Here is an 18780-nt window from a genome sequence, read left to right on the forward strand (position 1 = left end):
AAACAAACCTGTGACCATTCATGCTGCCCTTCCTTGTACACAATCAATATGTCTTGTTAGTCCTATTTGGTATGGGTCCCACATACCTTAGCAATATTCTAGGATGGTTCACTTCAGTATGTTGTAAGTAATCTCCTTTGAGGATTGTCCCAATGTTCCAATAAACAGATGTCAGCCACCTGTTTTACCTACAAACATAGCCTTTGTGGTCATTCCATTTCATATCATTACAAACTGTTACACCAAGCAATTTGTATGAGTTGACTGATTCCAGTAGTAACTCACTGACGTTACCGTCATAGGATATTATGTTTCTTTGTTTTGTATAGTGAACAATTTTACAATTCTGAGCATTTAAATCAATTTGCTAACCTTTGCATCACTTTGAAATCTTATAAAGAGTAGACTGTTTATTTGTGCAGCTTTTTCCATATACTAGGCCATTCTAAATAACTGCATACATGCAAAAAGTCTGTGGTTACTGTTAATATTGTATGCAAGGTCATGGACATACAATATGTAGAGAAAGGGTCCCCACTCATTTCTCTGGACTCACCGGAAGTTAGTTCTACAACTGCTGATGACTCCCCATCCAAGACAACATACTGCGTGCTCCCTACCAAGAAATACTCAATAGAGTCACAAATTTCACTTGGTACCCCATACATCCAAGATGACGTGCTGCATACTCCCTACCAAGAAGTCCTCAACTCAGTCACAAATTTCACTTGATACCCCACATGATTGTACTTTCAACAATAAGTGTAGTTTCATACAGAGTTAAATGGTCGTTTTAAATCAAGAAATACTGAATCTGCTCAACATCTTCAATCCGTGGCTTTCAGGATGTCATGTGAGAAAAGTGCAAGTTGGGTTTAACAAGATTGACAGTTTCAGAATCCATACTGGTTGACATAGAGATGGCCATTCTGTTAAAAATACCACACCATGTTCGAGCTCAGTAAATGCTCCCAGGTTCTACAACAGATTGATGTAAAGAATGTAAGGTTTTGTGGATCACTTCTGTTACCCTTCTCAGTGATGGATATGACCTTTGCTTTCATCCTACTATTGAGCTTGGTTTATAATGTGATGGATTAACAGTATATTTTGGTTAAAAGAGGGGATAACTCAGCCACAGTCAGTTGGATGAGTATTGGCAGAGCCCATACTTCCTGTATAGGAGACAGGACCCACAGGAGAGGATTTGTTGTTGTTGTGGTTTTCAGTCCAAAGGCTGGTTTGATGCAACTCTCCATGCTACTCTATCCATCTCCAAATAACTACTGCAACCTATGTCCTTCTGAATTTGATTATTGTATTCATCTCTTGGTCTCTCTCTAGGACTTTCACTCCCCACACTGTCCTCCAGTACTATATTGGTGATCCATAGATGTCTCAGAATGTGTCCTATTAACCAATCCCTTCTTTTTGTCAGGTTGTGGCACAATTTCTTTTCTCATCAGTTCTATTCAGTACCTCCCCATTAGTTATGTGAGCTACCTAATCAATCTTCAGCATTCTTCTGCAGCACCATGTTACAAAAGCTTTACTCTCTTCTGTCTAAGCAATTTATCATCCACATTTCACTTCCATACATGGCCACACTCAGGATAAACACCTTCAGAAAAGGCTTCTTAATCAGAGTTGTGCACAGAAGCCCGGCCCTCGGGCAGTGGCAGCACTGATCTACAAGAGTCTCAGGATGAAGCGAGCCCTTGACATCACCACACGGGTCGAGCAGTGCTGTAAACAATCACTGGTGTGCTCCAGGCTCGGCAGAGTCATGCAGAGAGGCACAGCCCACAGTACACAGCAACACTTCAGGGACTAGCCGGTGCCATGCACAAGCACTGGCATGCAACAGCTTACGGACTAGTGGCAGCACTGACTGCCATTGTGCTTCTAATATTTAATTGAAGAGAAATAGTGATTGTGCTGACCAAATCAGAAACTTGTGCTGACCAAATCAGAAACTGTAACAGCTGATTTCATGACGCCATATTTGACTGCGGTAGCAAATCTGCTTCAGGCCTTTAACATGTATGCATGACAGTGAAAATGGTTCCCCTTCCAGAAGATGTGTTGCATTTAAATGTAGTGGGTGTAGTGCTGCAACTTTGCCATTTTTTTCCTAATGCAGAAAATGAGTGTGGAAGCTGAACATGATTTGCAGAGGAAGAAGAGCATGTCAAGAAAAAGGGAAGTGAAAGAAAAACTAATCAGTGGTGCATATATAACTGCACAGCCTAAAGGAATCTTAAAAGTACAGTTTGGATTATATGTAAGTCTATATTGGATGGTGATGGGAAAGAAGTTAATTTTGTTTACTGTTCACTGTGCAATGAAATTTACACTCATGCTAAAGTGTGAAACTGGCACTTCATGCATTTCTCACCATCCTTGCATGTCTAATAAACAAGGATCTTATGTGGATGAGAAATGCCTTCCTAAACCTACTCAGGAAATAATTTTCAACAAATGAATGGCTAGGTGTGCACAAGACCTAAGTTTGCAATGAACTGTAGGAAGTGAAGGTTTCTGGATCTTGTTGAGACATTGGCTGACCCTGGAACAACTTACAGATGTGTATCTGCAAAGGCTATTATTATTCATGCCACAAATGTATCACAGCACATGGTAAAAAGTGCTAAAAGCCTAAGACATATAATTAACCTGAGGTAATAGCTCATACAATAAAAAGTGAATGCTCACCAATTATGGACATGTGGGCATGTAGTGCAAGTAGAAACCATTATCTGATGTGCACTGTCTCCTATTCTGTTCACTGGGAACTCAGGTCTTGTGTTTTTTTTTACAATCCAGTTTCCAGGTGAACAAAAAACTGGCTATAACATATGAAGAGAACTGTTGAGAAGATATGTGTCTCCACGACTTTGCTTTGAAAGATAAGCATTTTACAAGTGGTCAAGGTGCCAACATTGCCGCTGCATCGCGTGCTTATTCAGGACTGAATTGTTCCTGTCATATGCTAAATAAAGTGTTATGAAACACACGAAGTATATATGCGTCAGTTGTTCACAGGTTCATTGTCTTTGCAAAAGAACTAATCACTTATGAAAAGAAAAGGAGGAAGAGGGGAGGAGGAGGAGGAGGAGGAGAAGATTAGTGTTTAACATCCCATTGACAATGAGGTTATTAGAGATGGAGCAGAAGCTCGGATTAGGGAAGTATGGGGATGGACATCGGCCATGCTCATTTGGAGGAACCATTCTGGCATTTGCCTGAAGTGATTTAGGGAAATCATGGAAAACCTAAATCAGGATGGCTGGAAAAGGGTTTGAAGTGTCATCATGAAAAGAAAAGTGTCTTTCTTTATGCTCTTGACAGATCACTGGAGCAGTCCAATGATACTCACTGGAATACACGGTTGATGTTAGAATTGGTAGAAAGCCAATATTTGGCTCTGTGCAAAAATTTCTAAAAGAAGGGATAAATAGCTCAAATTGAACTAGTTTCTCCTCTCACTGCATTTATGGTAATTTTTTACTGTAAATCTTATACATTATCACTTATTTTGTATCTTTTAAAACAGAGGGTTTTTGCAGCTCTTCTACGAGACATCCAAGGAATTAGATCTAGAGGAATCACCTACACTACACCTTCTGGAAGATGACACTTTTACAGTATTTGAGTCAGGCCACAGGGCTGCAGTGGGCACAGGTACAGGCTGTCAGGCAGTTGCGTTGAATGTAGTGTGTTGGACCGGAGAAGTGCGCGGGCTGGGCAGCGGGCCACTCTGTAATACTCTCTTTTTAGCACTTAAATCTATATTAGAAGCAAACAAACTGCTCTTCTTCAGAAACACTTTTCTTGCCCTTGCCAGTCTACATTTTATATCCTCTCTTCTTCAGCACTCACACTTACTTTGCTGCCCACATAGCAAAACTCATCTACTACAATAAGTGCCTCATTTCCTAATCTAATTCCTTGAGCATCATCTGATTTAATTTGATTACATTCCATTATCCTTAACTTGCTTTTGTCGATGTCCATCTTATATAATCCTTTCAAGACACTTTCCGTTATGTTTAACGAGTCTTCCAAGTCTTTGCTGCCCCTGACAGAATTACAGTATCATTGGCTAAAAGTGTTTATTTCTTCTCCCTGAACTTTAATTCCTACTCCAAATTTTTCTTGTTTTCCTTTACAGTTTGCTCAATCTACAGACTGAATAACATCACGGATAGGCTACAACCCTGTCTCACTCCTTTCTCAGCCACTGCTTTCCTATCATGCCCTTTGACTCTTATAACTGCCATCTGATTTCTGTACAAGTTGTAAATGGCCTTTTTCTCCCTCTATTTTATCCCTGCTACCTTCACAATTTCAGAGAGAGTATTCCAGTCTACTCAGAGCTCTGTAAAATTCTTCTCGCTGTATCATATCTCCCATATCATCCTCATCTGCATGCTCTTCCTTTTGTATAGTATTGCTTTCAACTTCATCTCCTTTGCAGAGACCCTCTATATACTCCTTCCACCTTTCAGCTTTCCTTCTGTGGTTGGGACTGGTTTTGCATCTGAGCTCTTGATATTCATACCGCTGCTTCTCTTCTCTCCAAAGGCCTCTTTAATTTTCCTGTAAATCATTCCTATCTTTACCCTAGGGAAATAAGTTTTTAAATCTTTATATTTGCCCTCTAGCCAATCCTACTTAGCCAATTTGTGCGTCCTGTCAGTCTCATTTTTTATACAACTGTATTGTTTTTCACCTGCTTTATTTGCTGTATTTTTAAATTTTCTCCTTCCACCAGTAAAATTCAATATCTCATGTGTTATTCAGGGATTTCTACTAGGCCTGGTCTTTTTACCTATTTGATCCTCTGCTGCCTTCACTATTTCATCTCTCAAAGCTACCCATTCATCTTCTACTGTATTCTTTTCTTCTCTCCTGATCAGTCATTGCCTAATGCTCCCTCTGAAACTCTGAACAACCTCTGGTTCTTTCAACTTATCCAGATCACATCTCCTTAATTTCTTACCTTTTTGCAATTTCTTCACTTTTAATCTACACTTCATAACCAATAAATTGTGGTCAGAGTCCACATCTGCTACTGGAAATGTCTTACAATTTAAAATCTGGTATCAAAATCTCTGTCTTACCATTATATAATGAATCTGAAATATTCCAGTCTCTCCACATCTCTTCCACATGTACAAACTTTCTTTCATGATTCTTAAACAAGGTGTTAGCGATACCGGGTGGCTTCCTCTTTCATTCCTTTCCCCCAGTCCGTTCTCACCTACCATTTTTCCTTCTCTTCTTTTGTCTACTATTGAATTCCAGTCACCCACAACTATTACATTTTCATCTCCCTTAATTATCAGGGAAATTTCTTTTATCTCATCATACATTTCTTCAATCTCTTCATCATCTGCGGAGCTTCTGGCATATAAATAAACTTGTGCTACTGTGGTGGGTGTGGGCTTTGTGACTATCTTGCTACATTAATGTGTTCACTATGCTGTTTGTAGTAGCTTACCCATATGCCTATTTTCTTATTCATCATTAAATGTATTCCTGCATGACCCCTATTTGATTTTGTATTTATAACCTTGTATTCACCTGACCAGAAGTTCTGTTCCAGCTGCCACCAAACCTCACTAATTCCCACAGTGCCTAACCATAATCTGTCCATTTCCCTTTTTAAATTTTCTAATCTATCTGCCCAATTAAGGGGTCTAACATTCCATGCTCTGATCTATAGAGTGCTGCTTTTGTTTCTCCTGATGATGACATCCTTCTGAGTAGTCCCTGTCTGGAGATCAGAATGGGAGATTATTTTACCTCCAGAATATTTTACCCGAGAGGATGTTATCATCATTCAATCATACATTCGGTAGAGCTGCATGCCCTCGGGAAAAATTATGGCTGTCATTTCCCCTTGCTGTCAGCCGCCAGGAGAGGACAGTACTCTGTGTGAGGGTTACCATAAGTTATGTATCAGAGTACTATCAGGAGAGAATTGTACTGTGATACAGGACCCTCAGTAACCTTCACAACACACTCATTTACAGCATGTTCGAATCACTTGACAATAGTCAAGGTGACTTACAGCTCTTTATGAACATCTACTAACTCATTGTATGCTTGAGAACAGCAGTCATAGTGGGCCTGAACTGTAGGATGGACAATGTTTTATGGCACATTAAAAGATAAGTTTAAATTAATCTTGCTGATTCTCTTTTAATTTCTGTATCTGTTAAACTAAAAGTATTACTAGTTCCCTTTAGGAACTGAAACAATTAATAATTCAAAATGAGATTTCTGTTAAGACAACAGAAAAATTGGTGTGAAAGGCAGACCTTCTGATTTTCTGAAACTTTTTTGATGTAATGGTCACTAAGAAACTCGAAAATAACATTAATTTATGGTAAATACACACAATATACATTCCCATTGCAGGGGAAAACTAAAAGTAACATGCTATGTTGGTTACACTATGTGCTGCAGTAATCGTAAATTACAATTACCAAGTTATTATGAAATATGTTTTGTACAATACTTGTACTTACTGAAAATTCTTAAAATTGTATTTAATTTGATTTTTACCAATGCAATAAATTCTGCTGTGTGTTGTTACACATGGATACAAGACAAGTCACAATTACAATTTATGTAAATATTATAATTAGCTCACAATAATACAAAACAATGAATACGAGACAAGTCATAGTTATTATTTGTATAAACATTATAATTAACTCATGTTAATAAAAAAACCAGTTATGTCTGTAGAAAGAAACAAATTAGCTAAAAACTTATGGTATATATAGGAAACATGCAACTTGGTTAATTTAGGCTCATAATAATAAAAATAATAGTAACATCGACAGGAAAGTGTTTAGCACATAAGATAATATTTAACTTTGCTAATTTATGATGGAATTCACAAATTCATCTACTGTGTGGAAGGATTTCTTCTGGAATAACGTGTTTACTTTGTCTCTGAATCCTTCTCTATTTATCTTCAATCTTTCTGGTACTGGTATTGCATGCAACTCCCACATGCCTTATGCAGTTGCTTACACATTCTGTGACTAATTACAAATAATTCATTGGAATGATGGAACTGATAAAGACAAATGCCTTCACTTAAAAAAAAAAATGTAAATTTTCTTGAAAAAAAGCACATTGTTATGTGGATTTAAATACAAGGCACTGGAATGACATTAAGTCCCAGGAAAAGTGTTTAATGGTGGAGGAGAGAGACACTTATCTCATTATCTTAATTATTCTCATCAGAATAATAAATATCTCTCTGTGTGGAGCACCCCAAAATGGAATGCAACGTGTGTACACTGAAGTTACTAGTGCAAAGTAGGCACATTTTACTGTTTCATTGTCACAAACTTTACTCTACTCAGGACATTAAATGCATAGTACAAACTGCTCTGTCTATTTAGTAACTTTTTTATGTATGTCCCACAGTAATGTCTCATCTACTTACACTCCATGGAATTCAGTGATTACTTCTGGGTTTATATGTACAGGTTCAAATCTGCCATCATCTGTCCTTCATAAATCTACAATATGTGATGGGTGAAAATGTATAATCACAGCTGTGCCCTTGTTGACTGACAGTTTTGTTAGTATTTAAGCAAATTACCAGCCTGGACTTGTATTGGCGATCATGTTATTGAGTTCATTAGGACAGAGATTTTAATACAGTACCAGCAAGCTGCAGCAGAAAGCTGCCATTGTCATCAGGCCCATGTCATCTCCTCTAAACTTACGGACAATGGCATAAACATCTAGCAGTTCAAAGTGCAGTGCCATCAGCAATAAGGATTGAGGCTTTCTTCCCTTTATTGTAAAGGCCTTAATCTATTTTAAATACGTTTTACTGCTTTAACAGCCTGTAATCTAGTTTTATATATTGTGATTAACTGATTTAGATATTATTGTAAATTTGTCATACTTTATTGTTATCACAAGTAGACATTGTCTTATAGAAGACATACACATCTAGCACAAGTAGGGAAAGAAAAGTACGCTTACTTCTATATATGTAATTTCCCAGTTTTTGCTGCTGTGTTTAGTTTGACAATGCATGAACATTGCTCACCAAATGCTACTTGTAGGTATGATCCACATACAAACACCACCCATAGGTATGATCCACATACATTTTAACAGCACTTTACTTAACTCACAGTAGACCTAATGAAAATATATTTCTTGTTTCAAGATCTTAATGTATACTTTTTAGTTTTTCCTATTATACCAAAGAAGATGGTTATTGTGGGACAAAACCTCTTATGATTGTGTCATACAATGTAACAGTGTCAAAAATAAACAAAACTTCGTAATCAGATATGCCATAAACACAACATGAATGTGAGTCTGGTTCTCTTTTATAATACCATAAATTTCACCTCATGTGGGTGGATCAAGAAACAGTGTTTTGGGGAATAGCTCTGAGTCAGAACAGAGAAAGGGCACAGGAGCACCAATGTGAGAAGAAAGTTTGCTGTCAGTGTTTGTGAAGCATATACTGAATACTTCACATATTTCTTTAGGGTCAGAGATAATGCTACCCTCATACTTAATGTATGTGATTGAGTGACCCTTGCTTTCCTTCCCACTGTCCCATTCATAACTTCCCACATTACTTTAGATTTATTCTCAGTGTTGACTATAAACAGCCGGTTTTAGTTTCTTTGATTGTGAATAACCTTGCTGAGAATTTTGTTTTATACAATCATGAATTAACTGATTGTATATAGTTCTGCTGTATGCAAGAACAGTTTTTTTATTTTTGCAAGAAATTTGTATTTATAAAGTTATCCATTTCTGACAAGATTTTTTTGTATGAACCTTTCTTTTTTAAAACAAATTTGTCTGGTGGGTTTGATTTTACTCAAACACAAAAAAATACTGGTAGTCAACTTACATATACAAAAATAAATAATATATGACCAAAATGCATGGATTTTGCAGTTAGCTGATTTCATTTCAACTTCTACACTAGATGAACACTGCAGCATCAGTATATCTCATAAAAGCAGAGCAAATTGTGGAGCACAACACTGAACCTCTTCTGCTTGGGGCAGCTAATTATTTAAAAAAAAAAATTGTTCGAATGGCTCTGAGCACTATGGGACTTAACTTCTGCGGTCATCAGTCCCCCAGAACTTAGAACCACTTAAACCTAATTAACCTACGGACATCACACACACCCATGCCCGAGGCAGGATTCGAACCTGTGACTGTAGCAGTTGCGCAGTTCCAGACAGTAGCCCCTAGGACCGCTCGGCCACCCTGGCCGGCCTAATTACTCAATTCTTTGTCCTAGTCAGATTTTGTATGTTATTTTTTGTTGAAATGAACAGTTTTTATGTAGCACAAATTGTATGATCAGACACTCAGCACTGACGTATCTCCAAAATTTTGTGCTAATTTTGATGGAAATTGGGTTTTCTGTTATGATGACAAAGAACAAAAACTGAATATGATAACTAATGGCATTCATGCTGAAAGTAGTGTGATGTTTCCTGAAGTGTGGCTTGATTCATTGTAACATGTAAAAAATATAGTACATGAAATGCAGTTAATTAAAGAAACTGTAACTAAATACTAACTTGAGTTGCATCCATAACAGCCTTTGGAAGAATTTCATCAACTGCTCCCATGTCTTTTGAAAACCTATTTAATATACGACCTGAAACAAAATTTTTACAAAAGAAATGTTAGGTGAAGAATAACTTATACTGAAATGAAAATTTCGAATGTTCAGTTATGGCAACAGAAAATTTTTTCATTGATACAGTAATTATTAAAACATTTACATTTTTGCTAGAACAAGCAATACAGTTAATTTCTCCATCACAAACCTAAGTTCAAGTCCACAAATTTCTCATAGTAATTTAGCACCATATCTTTGTTTCATTGGCACAGTATACACCTTTAACTACTACCTACTTGCTTGAAGCATGTGATCAAGCAATTACTTCTTACTAACAACTGATGATGGCTTATTTCTACTTTAATATAATTTTATCAATTTGGCATTAATTATTATTTTATTTAGTGGGGCAGAGATAACAGTTCCACAAGCAGAAGCAACAGATAAGAATTCAAAAAATTTCAAAACTTAAAAAAATTAGTCATTGTAGAGAAAGATCCAGATGGGTGGTAGAAGAAAGCAAGTAAACAGGCATGAGAGAAAGAGCACTGAAACAAGTTGTACAATATAATAGTGCTTACACTATGTGATCAAAAGTATCTGGACACCTTGCTGAAAATGACATACAAGTTCATGGCACCCTCCATTGGTAATGCTGGCATTCAATGTGGTGCTGGCTCACACTTAGGCTTGATGACTGTTGCAGGCATACGTTCAATCAGGTGCTAGGAGGTTTCTTGGGGAATGGTAGCCCATTCTTCACAAAGTGCTGCACTGTGGAGACCTATCAATGTAGGTCGGTGAGGTCTGGCATGAAGTCAGCATTCCAAAACATCCCAAAGGTATTCTATAGGAGTCCATTACAGGGATGTTATTGTCATGTATCCACTCCGCCACAGGCCATGCATTATGAACAGGTGCTTGATCATCTCGAAAGATGCAATTGCCATCCCCAAATTGCTCTTCAACAGTGGGAAGCAAGAATGTGCTTAAAACATCAAAGTATGCCTATGCTGTGATAGTACCACTCAAAACAACAAGGTGTGCAAGCCCCCTCCATGAAAAACATGACCATGCCATAACACCACTGCCTCCAAATTTTACTGTTCACACTACATATGCTGGCATACGAACTTCACTGCCCATTCACCATACCCACACCCTGCCATAGTATCGCCACATTGAGTACCATGATTTGTCACTCCACACATTTTTCCACTGTTCAATCATCCAATGTTTACTCTTCTTACACCAAGGGAGGCATCGTTCAGCATTTACCAGTGTGATGTGTGGCTTATGAGCAGCCGCTCAACCATTAAATCCAAGTTTTCACACTTCCTGCCTAACTGTCATAGTACTTGCAGTTTGGAATTCCTGTGTGATGGTCTGGACAGATGTCTGCCCATTACGCATTACGACCCTCTTCAACTGTTGGCAGTCTCTGTCAGTCAACAGATGAGGTTGGCCTGTACACTTTTGTGCTGTGTGAGTCCCTTCATGTTTCTGCTTCACTATCACAGCCCCCTCCATGAAAAACATGACCACACCAAACACCAATGCCTCCAAATTTTACTGTTCACACTACACATGCTGGCAGATGAACTTCACCGGGCATTCACCATACCCACAGCCTGCCATCGTATCGCCACATTGTGTACCATGATTTGTCACTCCACACGTTTTTCCAGTATTCAATCATCCAATGTTTACTCTCCATACACCAAGTGAGGCGTCGTTCGGCATTTACCAGTGTGATGTGTGGCTTATGAGCATCTGCTCAACCATTAAATCCAAGGTTTCACACCTCCTGCCTAACTGTCATAGTAATTGCAGTTTGGAATTCCTGTGTGATGGTCTGGATATATGTCTGCCCATTACATATTACGACCCTTTTCAACTGTCGGCAGTCTCTGTCAGTCAACAGATGAGTTTGGCCTGTACACTTTTGTGCTGTACTTGTCCCTTCGTGTTTCCTCTTCACAGTCACATTGGAAACAGTGAACCTAAGAATGTATAGGAGTGTGGAAATCTTGTGTACAGATGTATGACACAAGTGACACCCAATCACCTGACCATGTTCAAAGTCTGTGAGTTCTGCGGAGTGCCCCATTCTGCTCTCTCATGATGTCTTATGACTACTGAGGTTGCTGATATGGAGTACCTGGCAGTTGGTGGCAACAGAATGCACATAATATGAAATATGTATGTTTTGGGGGGTGTCTGAATACTTTTGATCACATACTGTGTTTCATTGGTCAGGTTATTTGGATACTGCACTCTACAGCAGCATAATCTAGACTCTGGTGATCCACATGTTGCTATTGTATGCTACATTCTTCTTCTTTTAATTTTTCTAGCTCTCATCCACAACTTGCATTTGTAGTGTACCATATCACTTAAGTAAAGTGAGGTCTTGCATAATGTATACCAAACTGATACACAATGATTGCCACCACAGAAGTTTATTTCAGTAATTAGTTTAGAATGTATGCTATTTAGGAATTTGGTTTCTTGTTTTCACATGTGATCTTACATTGAATGGATGCAGTGCATCTGCAAGCTAGGATGAGAACAGCTACTTTATCACATTCCATGGCACCTGCTCAGTGGTGATTTGTTCCATTTCATTAGATCCTGTCTTGGAGATATGGTGTGCTCCCTGTCTTGGAGATATGGTGTGCTCCAAGGAAGAAGGACATCACTGATATCTGTGATATCTGGAGAGTCTTAGAGGTCATTCTGGTAGCTATCATTCAAGTGAGAATGTTCATCAGTTACAATCAGAAAAAATTGTGTTGAGAAAATGTAATGATGGAGCTATTTTGTCATAAAGCATAGTATGAACTGTTCAACTACTGCAATGAATAGATCAGTATATTCATATTAATGAAGAAGGCCTCTAAATTATGTACAGAAAGCTGAGATTTATTACACTAATGCAAGGTGTAAATCGAAAGTGGAGGAGACAGGAAAGTAAAGGGAAGGAAATGATGATATCAGATGCATCACAACTTTATGCAGAACCAGTAGTGAGGAGTGTCAGACTGGGACTCAAACCCACAATCTCCAGCTTACTAGGTGACTGTGATAGTCTGTGTCGCCTGGACACCTTATTAATCGCAAATGCATGGACTGTTTCAGCATATTCCTTGGTGTCACCACATACACACCCAGCACCACCACTTACCTGCAGCCCTGTCCATGTCGTCAATGCTCACTAATTTTATATTCCCACTGGATGTTGAACATAAATGTGCATCTACTCTGAAAGTTGTGTATTCATAGATCATCAAGGAGTATCAGTTACATGGATTTCTGGTATCTGTTCTTTTGGACGTGAGTGAAGGAACAGACACCATGCTTTCATATAACTGACACACCTTGATGTGCTGTGAATCTACAGCCATCAGTGTAGATGCACATTTACATCTACACCACCATTAGGTGCATGGCAAAGAATATGTCCCATTGTATCAGTTATTAGGGTTTCTTCCTATTCCATTCACACATGGAGTGTGAGAAGAATGATCATTTGAATGCCTCTGTGTGTGCAGTAATTATTCTGATCTTAACCTCACAATATCTATGTGAGTGATACATAGAGGTTGTAGTGTACCTCTAGAGTAATCATTTGAAGCTGGTTCTTGAAACTTTGTTAATAGACTTCCTCGGAATAGTTTATGTCTGCCTTCAAGAGTTTGCCAGTTCAGTTCCTTCAGTGTCTCTGTGACACTCTCCCATGGATTAAACAAACCTGTGATCATACGTGCCATGCTTTCTGTTTACATTAAATATACCCTGTTAGTTCTATCTGGTACAGATCCCACACACTTGAGCAGTATTCTAGAACTGGTCACATGAGTGATTTGTAAGTAATGTCTTTTGTAGACTGACTGCAGTCCCCAAAATTCTGCCAAGAAACCCAAGTCTACCACTTGCTTTACCCATGACTGAACCTATGTGATCATTACACTTCATATCCCTACAAAGTGCTGTGACCAGGCATTTGTATCAGTTGGCCAATTCCAACAGGGGCTCATTGATATGATAATCATAGGATATTATGTTTTTTTTTTTTTTTTTTTTTTTTTTTTTTTTTTTTTTTTTTAAAGCATAAAATTTTACATTCTGAACACTTAGAGCAAGCTGTCAATTTCTAACCATGTTGAAATCTTATCAATATCTGACTGAATATGTATGCAGCTTCTCTCAGACAGTACTTCATTACAGATATCAGCATCATCTGCAAATAGCCTGATTTTACTATTAATATTGTCTGAAAGGTTATTAATACACAACATGAACAGCAAGGGTTCCAACACTCTTCCTTTGACTAAGGATACTTGTATACCTGATAATGACTCTCCATCCAAGATAACATGCTGTGTCCTCCCTACCAAAAAGCTCTCAATCCAGTCACAGATTTCACTTGATACCCCATATTATCATACTTTTGATGATAAGTGTAGGTGCAGTACTGAGCCAAATGCTTTTTGGAGATCAAGAAACACTGCATCTACCTGGTTGCCTTGATCCAAAGCTTCCAGTATGTCATGTGAGAAAAGAGCAAGTTGGTTTCACATGATCAGTGTATTTGAAAACCATGCTGGTTGGCACTGAGAAGGTCATTCTGTTCAAGATACCTCATTATGTTTGAGCTCATAATATGGTCTTAAGATTCTACAGCAAATAGTTGTCAAGGATATTGGACGGTAGTTTTGTGGATCTCTTCTACTACCCTCCTTGTAGATGGATATAACCTGTGCTTTTTTCCAAGAATTGGGCACAGTTTTTTGTTTGAGGGATCTACAATAGATTACAGTTAGAAGAGGGGCTAACTCAGCTGCATATTCAATATAGAATCTGACAGGGATTCCATCAGGACATGTAGCTTTGTTGAATTTTAATAGCAGCTGTTTCTCAACACTGCTGACACTAATACTTATTTCATTCATCTTTTCAATTGTATGAGGATTAAATTGGGAAAATTTTCCTGGGTTTTACTTTGTAAAGAAATATTTGAAAATGGAGTTAAACATTTCAGCTTTTTCACGGCTAACCTCAGTTTCAGTTCCTGTCTCATTCACTAGGGAGTGGACACTAACTTTGGTGCAACTAACAGCCTTTGCATATGACCAGAATTTCCTTGGATTTTGTGAAATGTCATTTGATAATATTCTCCTACAGTAGTCACTGAAGACATCAAGCATTGCTCTCATGGTTGCCAAACATGTTTCATTCAGTACCTCTCTGTCTACAGTGCTACTCTTTGTTTTACACCTATTATGCAGTAATCTTCTTTAGAAGTTTCTTTACTGTGACTGTATATTGTGGAGATTCCCTCCCATTATGAACTGTTCTTCTGGGTACATATCTATCCAGAGCATCATCAGCTATTCTTTTAAACTTGAGCCAGACTTCTTCTACATGCTCCTGACCTGTGTGGAAAGTGTCAAGTTTCTTATTTAGATTCTATGTCACTGGTCTCATATATATATATATATATATTTCTGCCTGTTTTAGTTGTCCTTGGTACTTTGATAATCATTGTTGCCACAACTGTGTCATGGTCACTGATACCAGTTTTGATATGGACATCTTCAAAGACATCAGGTCTATTTGTTGCCATTAGATCCAATACATTTCCATCATAAGTGGGGTTCCTAACTATCTGTTCTAACTAGGTTTTAGATAAGGCATTTAGTAAAGTTTTACAGGATGTTTTATCATGCCCACTACTAACAAAACTGTAATTTTCCCAATTAATTGTTGGATGATTAAGGTCTCCACCATGATTACAGTATGATTGGGGAACTTCCATAGAAGTGAACTGAGGTTTTCACTTAAGTTTTCAGTTATATCAGGAGATGAGTCTGGGGGATGAGCAAAGTATTCAATTGTCATTTTCTAACCAACCCTGATACTGAGTCTTGCCAAACAATCTCACATACAGTTTCTATCTCGGTGGATTTGAGTTTCTTATCTACTAGGACAAATACACCACCTCCATTTCCCATTTCCATATCCTTTTGATATATGCTTAAATTTTCCCCAAAAAACTCACTGCAATCAATTTCAGGTTTCAACCAGCTTTCTGTGCCTAGTATTATGTGAGCTTTCTGTGCCTAGTATTATGTGAGCTTCACTGCTTTCAATGAGCACTTCAAATTGTGGCACTTTGTTGTCAATGCTTCAGCAGTTTACCATTAGGATTTTAATACTCTCACCTGTGGCAGGCATTTCTTTTAATCTCACAATGATATTTCTGGGTTTTCTAAAGCTATCATTATCTGGATTAGATGGAGAGTTACCTAATCTAAAAAAATCCTTGTGTGAACCCCCTCCCTTCCCCCCACACAGTCAGCTTCTTGAATAGCAGCCTCTGATGTGTAGTGCACACCTGACCTACTTATGGGGACCCTATAGTTCTCAGCCCTATGGCGCAAGTTCAGGAAGTTTCAGCCTAGCATGTCACAGAACTTTAAGTGTCTCTGGTTCAGTCCTTCTACTTGAGTCAGGAGCAAAGGGACAATGCTGCAAATTGTGAACTTCACTGAAACTCCATGTGCAAGGCTGGTCTTCTCAGCCTTCTCTGACAGTCACTGGAGTGACCCAAGAAAGACCTCCAAGCCCAACCAGCAGGAATAATTTGTTCCATTGTGGGCCACAGTCTGCAGCTGGTTGCAACCTGTTCCCTCAATGGCTACTGGAATAGTCTTTTCAGTGTGTGGAATGAGGCTCCCAGGCACACACACTGAGTCCACCTGGTGTCCTTTCCTGTCCCTTGCTGCCATTTCCCTAAGGGGTACCATCATTCACCATGTGTTTGAACTTCAGACAATCAGTAGACCCCTACTCTCTTGCATTTGCCTCCTAATAGCAGACAAAACAGGTTCCCCAAAAACAGGTGAAACGAGTCTCACTGGCTCAGTTTCAGTTTCATTGAAAGACAGAATCTCAAACTTGATGATTAGAGAGATCAGTACAACACCTTGGATCCTCCCTGGTCCCTATCCATTCTGTACAGGACATCTATATCAACCATTGACATGCCACTCGCAATCAAGTGGATGGGTAATGACAGATCCTGTACTTTCCACAGAGGAGACAGGATCCACAGGAGCGGATAGTACATGAGGTACCTCTGGTACAGGTACCAAAGGTAAATGACTCTCAGGAGCTATTCCAACACACTGATTCACAGCAGCTTCCAATCATTTGACAGAAGTCAGGGTGATTTCCAGCTGCTTACAAACATCAACCAACTCATCCCATCTTTGAGAACTGCATTAATAGTGGGGCTGCATTTTGGTTGGTGCAATGTATTATTAACCTGTGAACAAATAACTTTAAATTAAACCTGCTGATTTTCTTTTAATCTATTGAGCTAAAATGTTGCTAGTTCCCCATGAGAATTCAGGCAGATACACAAAATGGGATTTCTATTAAGTCAATGCAGAAACCTGTGGTAAAAATTATTAGTTTCCTAAAATTTTTTGATGTTACAGTTGTTAGCAAACTTGAAAACAGAGTTAATTTATGAAAAATTCAGATAATATATAGGGCTACTCCTCTTTAAGGGAAAACTAGAATTAACACAGCATGTTAGAAGATTTGCTACAGTAACTAAATCAAAAACCCTGATTTGTTACAAATTGGTCATAGATTATGCAAAGGACAATGGTAGCTTCCAAAAATTCTCAAAAAAGCACTTTTGTGTGCATTGATATACAATGAATTCAGGGGTGATGTAATCCTTGTCTGAACTGTGAACCACAAGTCCTGATTTGCTATGCATTAAATTATGTATACAAAACACTAACACCATTAACATATGAAAATATAGCTTTCTAAGCTTCCAAAAATTCTGAAAGTAATCTGTTTGTCACATAATTGTACAGTGAAGTTAGAGGTAGACTGTTTTGAATAAGGATAGGCCGACTGTCCAAAATAATTTTAAAGGAGCCCAATTTAGTTTAAGCCTATAGTTGACGATAACAGTACTAGTTTATTGCAGCACTCACAAATGTTCAGCCTTTCACAATATATCACAGTACAAATGGATATTGGTACAATTAATGAAAGAGTATGCAGAATAAGTGATGTGAACAGTAAAATATGTGAATCTAGAATGTTCACCCTCCAGTGGTAATCTAAAATTAACAAGCAAGAAAATGGATTGGGACTGTGGCTAGGTGGCACTAGGTGGAAATATGGGTTGGCCAAGGAATGTGTTAAATAGTCTGTCCATTTGCAATCAGCACTGTGTCTGGGTGGTGCATTGGTTAATGCATATGTCTAGTAAACAGGAGGTCCCAGGTTTGAGTCCCAGTCCAACACAAATTTTCACACTGCTTATTCTACTTTAAGCCCTGATGCTCATGGCACAATCAGTTCCTTCCATTTCCCTTCCTTTCTCCCTCCCTCCATCTTCAATTTACATAAGATGAGATTTGTAAAAAGACCATTTCAGCTTCCAGCATAAAAGAAGTTGCACAGGAGGAGACAAAGCAGACCTCAGCAGTTACGGTGGCTAGGACAGTTGCAAAGTCTAAGAGAAAGAAGAAGGTTCTGCTGTTAGGTAGTTCTCATTGTAGAGGTGTAGGCCAGCAGTTGCAGGAAGTTTTGGGGAGTGAGTACCAGGTCACCAGCATTGTGAAGCCTAATGCAGGATTGGCTCAGGTGACTTTTAACATAGGGGGGTTATGTAGGGATTTTACTAAAGAGGATCAGGTAGTGATTGTGGGTGGGGCTGGTAATAGTATTGATAGGGATGGGGAGTATGACATAGATGGTGACCTGGAAAAGATAGCCACTCAGACTGGCAACACGAATGTGCATTTCGTGGAACTGTTTCAGCGTCATGATCGGCCTCATCTTAATACAGCCGTCAGGCGTAATAGCATGAGACTTGGGGGTGCGCTGATGACAGAAGGCATGAGTCACATTTCAGTGGTGTCGGTGGAGTCTATCAGCAGGACGGGTTTCACTAGACATGGCCTGCACCTCAACAGGTATGGGAAGGGGAGGTTGGCAAAACTTATAGGTGACAGCATAGGTGGGGGTGGTGGGATCACTCATGGGAAAATCCCGGTAGTTGTGGGTGTTAGAGCTGTACCTTTTTTAGA

The 18780-nt window shown here is 38.6% G+C and overlaps 1 protein-coding gene across 3 annotated transcripts in view; it reads right to left on the reverse strand.

Annotated features, from left to right (window-relative positions):
• The window catches only part of LOC126236240 (ATP-binding cassette sub-family C member 4-like), a 352061-nt gene that overhangs the window by 82316 nt on the left and 250965 nt on the right, over positions 1–18780 (reverse strand). For all 3 annotated transcript variants that reach the window (XM_049945384.1, XM_049945382.1, XM_049945383.1), the window contains one exon: positions 9609–9688. In XM_049945384.1, coding sequence (XP_049801341.1) covers positions 9609–9688 — 80 coding nt within the window. The remainder of the gene's footprint in view (positions 1–9608; positions 9689–18780) is intronic.

Source organism: Schistocerca nitens, chromosome 2, assembly GCF_023898315.1.
Source record: "Schistocerca nitens isolate TAMUIC-IGC-003100 chromosome 2, iqSchNite1.1, whole genome shotgun sequence".
NCBI lineage: Eukaryota > Metazoa > Arthropoda > Insecta > Orthoptera > Acrididae > Schistocerca > Schistocerca nitens.